The sequence below is a fragment of the Abramis brama genome, assembly GCF_963993115.1.
Source record: "Abramis brama genome assembly, chromosome: 24".
Taxonomy (NCBI): domain Eukaryota; kingdom Metazoa; phylum Chordata; class Actinopteri; order Cypriniformes; family Leuciscidae; genus Abramis; species Abramis brama.
The window spans coordinates 16642021-16651688 of record NC_139986.1 but is presented as its reverse complement, the minus strand read 5'-3'; the positions used below and the strand labels follow the sequence as shown (position 1 = coordinate 16651688).

Genomic DNA, 9668 nt, shown 5'->3' with positions numbered 1-9668 from the left:
ACTGATGAATTGATGGTGGTTTGTCTTTCATCCAATTAAGTAAAATACATCTTTGGGCGATGAAAAGCAACTTCTGAGCAATAGTTGTGTCCCCCGGTGCAATTGTCAAGTTATTGCGTACCAGACCTAGTATTACCAAGGGTCTTTACATATAGTAGAACCAAATATGTTCTCTAATCTCCTTTGGACCTTGCTTCAGAATCGTGAGATTAACGGACATAACTAAAACATATCGCTATGTGTACCAACACCACCCTTGTTGATTTTCATATACCAAGTCTACAAGGTCTGTATGAAGTGATTTTAGGTGATATGCAAATATTATTAGTATTACTTTAAGATAACAAGCACTTTGCTTTCAGATTAAACAATTTAAAACCCTATAAATGAGGAACAACTTGCATAGAGTTCATGCAACTCAAATTTTACATAATTGTTTCAAATATTGCAGATTTTAAGTTCAAGATGTTTCAAGTTAAACATTTAAGGAATTCAACTCAAAAGAAGCCACGCAAACTGTTTCTTTTATTTTACATTGTACAAACAGCTAAGTGTAGAGCTGTCTACCATGGCAAAAGCATGCCATCACTAACACCAACTTGAAACACTTGAAGCATGAACCACAAAATGAGGGCTGGCGATTTCTCAGTAGCGTCAGCTTTGAAAACAACATTTGTCATGTTGATGGGGAAAATGTGAAGTGTAATCAACCGTAAGCGGGAAAAGATTTCCAGAGATTACAGTTAGTGTCAAACAAGTGCAGTTGTTTTGAAATATGTCACCATCGAGTCACATCTCAAACACAGTTGGGTCTGGGTTAAAATCCAATGAGATTTGAAGGAGATATGGGTCTTTTCCACTGTAATTTATAGCCAAAAACAAAACAGATGGGAGTCTGCCATATCTCACTGTGTGTGTAGTATAGTAACTGCTGAGTAAATTTGCCCTGGACTATTTCAGGATTCATCAGATACAAAGACTGAAGAAGCTCAGATCCACGAGTCCTGATCAATCAGGGTTACTTTTGCTTGACAGTACATTATCTTGTTTATTACACCACAACGCACGACATAAATAAATATGTGCATATGAAATATTGATTTGAAGAGTATTTCATAATCTTAGATTTATATTATTTAAAGCTTCCTTTAAGAAAAAAAAATATATATTACCATGTACAAAACAATTGGCATTGGAGCAAGACAAACACTGCGACAATATTGCAGTAATATTAATACTATAGATAATTTTTACTACTATCAATTACTAAAGGCCCATTCACACCAAAGACAAAAACTATAATGATAACTATATAGTTAATACTCTTTCCAATTTTATGAGAATAGAGAAGTCCACACCACAACTATTAAGATAACAACAGTGTTAAGGAGAGTGTTAACATTATAATCTTTTTTTTTTTTTCAGCCGATGAACGTTAAAAAACGTTGACAGGCAAACAGAATCCACCCAAGATTAAAAAGCTCTCGCATTTAAAAACAGAAAGTTATCTCACCCGTTGGTGTGGATGCTAGTTATCATTGTAGTTAACGTTCTTGGTGTGAACTGGCCTTAAGACACAAGATGGCACCAGTTGCGTTTAGGTCTGAAATGCAGTGTTGCCATGAACGAAGATAACCGCGGGATGGCGAGACAGACCAATCAGAATTGAGTTCTCTCTGGACAACTTGTTTCTGATTGAGCAATTGGGGACAAACGTGAAAACCTTTACAAATACAGACAAACTTTATACAAATCTTTTTATTTAGCATTATACAAGGATATAACAGGTGTAACAGGCTACATATATTTCTGTGGGTATAAAAGTCAAAGTAAGTTCATTAGAAATGTGTCCTCTCCAGTTGTAGACACACAATGCTGTTGGGAATGAGAGAGTGTCATGCTGAGGTCAGCAGGGGCAGTGCTGTGCATGTCCAACATTACACATACAGGAACATTTGTGACATTCAAAAAATTCTCTGCTAATGCCATAAAACGTCCACTTTTGTTGATTTTTATTGAAAAGGCTTTTCAAAAATCCCTTTATCAACTATTGATTTGGCACATCATGTGATAAATTGTGTTTATTAATGCAAGGCAGCAATACATACTTTTATGAACAGACAAGAAGCATGCTAACAGACAAAAAAGTTCAAGTGCAGGCTTATCTTTTTCTGATAAACACATTACATTCTAGAATTTCAAATGGTTGTAACGTTTTTATTTCTAAGAAATATTGGCATCTGTGGAAAAAGTACACAATCTTTCCTCTGGTCAAAATTAAAAAAATAAGTGTCTCTTGCTGACTCACATTATTCAAATGCCCGTTTAAATTGCATAAATGTTTGATTGGCTCTGTGTCCTCCATACACGCTGTTACAAGCCTGTAGAAAGCAAAGACAAAAAACATCAGTTGCCTGGAGGCTGACGTCAGTTCCACATGACCACTAATAAGCATAACAACCTTGGTAATTACCATAAAAACAGCCTTTAATATTTGAACATGTCAAAGATAAATGTGAGAATGGAAAAATGAGCTGATCCATGTCACACTGCACATTCACGGGGGTGTGTATGGATGAGGTCAGAGGAATCGGCACCCAGCTCTGGTTCGGTTAGCCCCGTTCCACCACAAAGCTGACATGTGACTATATAGGCTTGTCTGCCCTCTCCAACTGTAAAACCTCGGCTGGGCACGAGAAGTCAAACCTCAGATGAGACACTTTCGTCATAACTGCCACATGCTCGAGTGGCACCCAGCTAAGTCAACAGAAATGACCATCGGATGGTCTCTTTCCAAAACACTGAGACCTCATGCAGTCTCAGACTCTAGAGACCTGTTATAAAAATTATATCATTCCAGGTGCTATATATTTAAAAAATGCATAAATGAAGGCTGAGCCACTCTTTGTTAGTTTTTGAATTAGGTCATTTTTGACAATCCTAATGTGAAGGAATGCTAAACACCATAACATCATCATATAGACAAGCTAGTATCTGTATTTTAACTGAATGTTTCTAACTCTCTCTTGTCTTTGGATTATGCATACGGCAAGACTACATCCAAAATTTCAGACGTTTGTCAGAGTTTTATTCAAAGGCCATTATTTGGCCATCTGTGAGGATGTTGGACTGAAGTGTTGGAATGCTTACCTGAGAACACCGATCTCTTGCTGGCATCCCTCACTCCACTTGGATTACCTAAAAAGAGCCACAATACAGAAGAAAAGCTAGTAAATGATTTTGTGCTGAGCATTTGCAAACATATAATCCAAAATAATACAATGAGATATCAACATTTCAAACTTGAATCCCTAAAACAGCGACAAAAAGCAGCAAAAAGAGTCACAAAAGTGAGTTTAATGTCTTTTTACCACCAGCAGTTATTACTGATTATATATCATTTTACCATTCAAAAGTTTGGGGTCGGTAAGATTTTTGATGGCTTTGAAGGAAGTCTCTTATGGTCTCTAAAGCTACATTTATTTGATGAAAAATACAGTAAAAACAATAATATTGTGATATTATTACAAATTAAAATAGCTATTTTCTGTTCGAATATATTTTAAAATGTAATTTATTCCTGTGATGGCAAAGCTGAATTTTCAGCATCATTACTCCAGTGTCACATGATCCTTCAGAGATCATTCTAATATGCAGATTTGGTGCTAATGAAACATTTCTTACTATGATCAATGTTGAAAACAGTTGTGCTGCCCCAAACATTTGAACGGAAGTGTAAACTAAACCAGAATTTTCAAATGAAATTTGTGAATGTTTTCCACATTTTCTGCCTTGATTTTGGTGGGAAAACTGCTACCATTCTAAAAATGTTCAAATGTGATAAATTTATCTAGACATACCCAAAGACTTTAGATATACAAAGACGGAGCACACTCATGTTACTATGAATGGGAGAAAGTGCAACGTGCAAAATGACATAAGTCCAGCCTTCTATATAAATTGCCAATTGGTAAAGTCATTGCGTCACTGCAGCTTCCATTAGAAGCTCTAGTTGTGAAAGAAACGCATATGTGCATTGGTTGGTCCAGCCTGATTTTTTTTTTTTTTTAAATAAATATGGTGATTTCAAATATAAAATTTAAGTTTAAGCTTGGTGAAGAGCTTTGGAGAATTTGACGTTGAATGAGCTGTACTTGCATGACTGAAATAGCTTCCTGAGAGGAGCTTTATAGATGGCCACTGAGTGAAATGACTTGCCTTAAAGGGACCTTAGCATACTATACATGTATACGCAACTGAAAACATTACCAAATAAACCAAAATATATAATAAATGACTACACAAAAGGAAGAGGTTGTGGATAACAACTCTGCATCCCTTCCACATGTTTCTACACATAGATTCCGCGTGGGCCTGCCGATCAGTCACAGTAAAATATGCAAACATTTTACAACTAAAATATTAAATTTGAGAAATCAGACATCTCTACGTATCATGAACCAGAGTTATCAGTTCAAATTAGGAAATGGAGCTGTTATGTTAAAGTCCTGAAATTCAAAAAGGAATGGAGCATTGACTAAAATGTTTTAAGGGTTAGTGGTTACCCCATTGCGGGTGTTTCTGCAATAGCAGGAAATTGTTATGGATCTTGTTCTTTGCCATGCACTTGATGCCTATTCAGAAACCTATGTTGGCAGAGGCCAAACTCCAAAAGACAGCGTCAACAGTCACTGTGGCAGCCAATCAGCAAATGTGCTGAATGCCAAGTGGTATTTTGTCACGTCCTGTGGTTGGCAATGCCAAACTGTGCCTCATGTTCCTTTAAATAACTGGGCTGGCGAGACAGTTCCAGCAAGCACGCCTGTAGAGACTGTTAGCACAATATACTTATTTTATGCAAGATATGTTTTTGGCAAAATAGAGCTGCCTGTCATGTGTAGTTACATTTCATTTGATAGCTGGACTTGGACTGTTTATACAATGTTTTGCTTGTCTAGCAATCTTTGGACGTTTCTCTGGCGTTGCGATTTTGTGTTCCAAACATATGTGGAAATCATTTGTTTACCAAAGAAATGTTATACCAGATCTATAACAAATATTTGTCTAAAAGTGCTTCTGACTTAAAGTGGAAAAGATACAGAATCCATAGTAACATTTTCTCAGAAACTGTTTTCATCCTTAGCATTTTGTTTTGCACTTGACTTTCTGTTATTATGAAAAAGCTCTTCATCACATTAAGTAACAGACAATTGTCCTCATCCTGATAAAAATCACAATCATTCTTGCATAATCCATGAACTCAAAGATGCTCTCTCAGGGATGGAGCTTTGATATGCTACAATATTGAGGTCATTAACAGACTAATGGCTCATGAGGGACACCGAGAATCTGGCCATGTCACGTTCAAAGAGTGAAAAATGAGGCCAGCGGTATTTATTAGCGATGACGGACCGTGATTTGGACAAATAATAATCCTCTAATGATTCCAACCGTGCTTAAATCTTTCAGACATCAACTGGAATGGAGATCTAAGTTATGTTCATGAAACCATATCAACATAATTAAAGTGTACGATGTTTTTCAACCTCCGAGCCGCACATGCAGCAGTATTGCGTATGTGGAGACTTTGAGACAGGGAAACCATAAAAGTGCTGTTTGGAAGTAGCTCCCTCGACCCGACTCATTTATTTTCAAGGGACGAGAGCTCAAATATCGTCATTAATAGGCCAGAGTCTTAGACTTGCCAATCCATAAATGGATTTAGTGAAAAGATTTTTAACACACAAGCAGTGTTACGCATTACAAGTAACATGAGTTACGTAATCAGAAGTAACTAGTAAAGCAACAAATTCCTTTTAAATTTACAAGAAAATATTAGTTATTTTTTCAAATAAATAACGCAACTTACTTTTGTCATTTTTTTCACTGACACCTCTCCTGTCCCCATGTTGAGAAAAATCGGGAGTAAGTGCAGAGGCGTTGTGTGTAAACATAATGATGGTTATTGTAGACTAAATGTGATTATTCATTTACTCATCTTACTTGCACAGATTCAGTATTCCTCAAAATGATTAAAAACGATGAAATACTTTATGTACTGTATTTGATCTTATTTTATTAATCAATGTCTTTGCAGTTGACCTTCGATGATCCAGTTCAACCATACTAATAAGCAAAAATAACTTTAGTTAAACCACATTTTTTATTGCTTAAGTAGGAGTGTGGAACTTTCTTCTCCTGCATTCTATTCTTCTGCAATCCAGAATGTCAGCCAAGATGAAAGGTTTGTTTGAGCTGCACCTTCTACTATACAGACGTGAATTTGCATTTCCTTCAGCCTGAGGCTTATTCATTTCACTTTTGGTGTCAAAGGGCCTTTACATTTGCCAAAAATAGAACTTAAATCTTTTTTTGTTATTAAAAAACGAACAAGCAAAGCCCAGCCCAGATGAGAAAAAGCAATGAAACAAGCCCAGCCAAGATGAGCAACGCATTACTTTCCAAATAATAATAAAAAAAATAAACGCAATTAGTTACTATTTTAGGAAGTAATTCAATTTTGTAATGCACTACTTTTAAAAGTAACTTTCCCCAACACTGTTCATAAGAATTACTATGTAATTCAATCTATGTATCATTTGTATCTGAAAAATCTTTTAAACTAACAAAGATATTATGAGAATAATAGGGATTTTATTCTCTTTAAGGGATAGTTCACCCAAAAATGAAAATTAGTCCATGATTTACTCACCCTGAAGCCATCCTAGGTGTATATAACATTCTTCTTTCAGACGAATACAATCGAAGTTATATTAAAAAATGTCCTGGCTCTTCCAAGCCTTTTAATGGGAGTCAATGGATATATTTTTTTGGAAGTCCATCAAAGCACATCAATCCGTGATAAAAGTGCTTGAAACAGCTCTGGGGGGTTAATAAAGGCCTTATGAAGCTAAGCCACTTTATTGACTAAAATAACTAGCATCCGGCAGACGGCTGTAAGCAAGTCGACTTGCGCAAAAAGAGTAACCCTTGAACTTGACGCACAACGTAATGACGAACGCTGTTGCCCAGCCCTGTTTGTTTGAAACGCGAGAGATGTCAGAGCTTACGCTACTCCTAAGTCACACCAGAGAATGTCTAATAAGGGGAGAACTTCCACTCTCAGTAAACTTCCGGCTTCTGAACTGGTTGCAGTTCCACTCTGGTTCCATATGAGGGCGCTCACAGGACGAGTGCAGAATGAATGGAGGTCTATGGTGCTATACCCCTCAAAATCCACTTTTCCCAGGATATCATTTTTTGTCTAGTAATTTGAATGTTGTATTCGAAAGGAGATGCAAAGAAATTACACATTGCTGGGTGTTAGATTTTTTAGAGTCACTTATTTGCTTTAAAAAGTCTTTTAAAATGTCAGTGACGTCATACACATTGTACGACCAGAGATACTGCTTTACGGCAATCCTTCAGTCACTTTGGTGCTTTCGCACTCTGCACTTTCTTTTCTCTCGAGGCATCGACAACACAGCTGACACAGGTAAATACACGTGCTAGAAGAGTTTTTGTTTTGTTGTTTTAAAAGACCACGCCGAAAATACACACACACACATGATGCCATCAAGCGGTATCTCTGGTCGTAATCAGTCCTTCACTGACCAATCAGCGTTCATTAGCAGAATGCTAGCATGTTATGGGCAACAACAACTCAACCTGTAAGAAATCGAAAGGACATAAGTACTCGTTCATTCAACTTTCGCCCTATAACCCATGTTGAACTTGCAAAACCTACAATCAAATTTGAGATTTCTCAATGGCAATCGGGTGAAAGAGACAAATTTATCCGTCTAGCACCATAGACTCCCATTCATTTTGCACTCATGGGCGATCGCCCCCAGTGGAACTCTGGTGGAACTACAACCAAAATTCGGTACAATAGGACTTAATAGGGAGTGGCCAGGCTCTCCGTAGACGGGCTCTGGTCACACATCGTCAAATGTTACTCTTTTGGTGTAGGTCGACTTGCGTACGGCCGTCTGCCGGAAGCTAGTTATTTTAGTCGATAAAGTTTTAAATATGGATATTTTTCTTACACTAACGAATCGCTTCACTTCAGAAGGCCTTTATTAACACCCGCAGAGCCACTTCGAGCACTTTTATCACGGATGGATAGGGTTTGATGGATTTCTCAAAAAATATACCCATTGACTCCCATTATAAGGCTTGGAAGAGCCAGGACATTTTTTTTATATAACTCCGATTGTATTCGTCTGAAAGAAGAATGTCATATACATCTAGGATGGCTTCAGGGTGAGTAAATCATGGGCTAATTTTCATTTTTGGGTAAACTATCCCTTTAAGTTGTTTTTTTTATGTTGAATTCATATTCAACGGGAATTCTTACTGCACCTTGCTGATGGCACTGTTAATTTGTAATGTTTTAGAGCCAGATTTACTAAAGGAGTTAAGCCAATTTACACCAAAATAACAACAATTATAACAATAGTTTTAATAAATCTTTCTAATTCTATGAGAATAGGGAAGTCCACACCATAACAATAATGACCCAGAAAAACGATAATGCTGGATTCACTTTCATAAAGATTTTTTCTAGTAGATGATCTGATAAAAACATTGACAGCCAATTAGAATCCACAAAAGCTTGCGCATTTAAAACTTATGATGAACAGAATAGTTATCGTTCTTGGTGTGAATGGGGCTTTATGCAAATCAGGTAACAGCATAAACATGTCCACAAAATCTATCATGAGCCTGATTTATACCTTATATATATATATATATATATATATTGTTGTTGCTGCGTTTAGGGATGGGTTAAACTGGATAATGGGAGGTTCATAAATAGGACACAGGTTTTTGAGCTGAAATACATAAAAGTGGTTTAGTGAATTTGCCCCTCAAATCTTTATGCCATGATATAGTCACTAAATGGGACAGGGTCTGATTTGGAATACTCACACTTGTCCTGTTCAGGTGGTTCCAGACAATCACTCTCTGTGTCACTAGGGATGCGCCAGGGCTTCCTGACGGCCTGCAACTGCTGGTAAAACTCATCCTGGAAACACATAGGATAGAACCAGAGATATAAATCATAATGACAAATTGATTTGATATTTTGTAATCGAATGCAAATAAATTAAGTCTGGATTTAACTGTCCTAATATATTACAGCTAACACACATCAACTTCACAAATCAATTTGCTCCAATATTCAGTAAGTGTTATAATGTATCAGTGAACACCACTGTTGCCTGTGCTGTGCAGAAAGGTGGCAGTTGAAAAGCAATGAAATCCCCTGTAAACTGGAAACCCAAGACGTAAAGAGCTGGTAAATGTGCATGTCAGGCCCATTCATTCTACAGATGTTTTTATTTTCTTTTGAAATAAGTACACCTCTGGGTCGAATCCTCTGAGCCAACCTCTAATAAATAAATTGCCCCCATCCCTTCTAAAGACTTTTATGTGTTCTTATTTTTCAGCATTAAAGGTATCGCTGCACAGGCCAGACAGGAAGCGCTCATACATCTACGCCGCATTTAAGTGCTAAATTGCTTATAGGAAAATAGAAAAGAAGGACAAATCATCTGACATCTTTTCCTGTGGATCCCATTCTGAACTGAATGAGATGTACAGGTGGATATTTCTTTTTCTTATTCGGGAGCTGGACTATAACAGCCGTGGGACCATGCAGG

At 37.0% G+C, this 9668-nt stretch overlaps 1 protein-coding gene across 2 annotated transcripts in view; it reads right to left on the bottom strand.

Moving 5' to 3' along the window:
• Positions 1 to 1743: 1743 nt before the first annotated feature.
• cUnh8orf34 (chromosome Un C8orf34 homolog) overlaps positions 1744 to 9668 on the bottom strand; it is an 87976-nt gene continuing 80051 nt past the window's right edge. For both annotated transcript variants that reach the window (XM_084103265.1, XM_084103266.1), the window contains 3 exons: positions 8935 to 9031; positions 3151 to 3198; positions 1744 to 2381 (listed from right to left, as the gene is read on the bottom strand). In XM_084103265.1, coding sequence (XP_083959391.1) covers positions 2374 to 2381; positions 3151 to 3198; positions 8935 to 9031 — 153 coding nt within the window. In that variant the 3' untranslated portion in view covers positions 1744 to 2373. The remainder of the gene's footprint in view (positions 2382 to 3150; positions 3199 to 8934; positions 9032 to 9668) is intronic.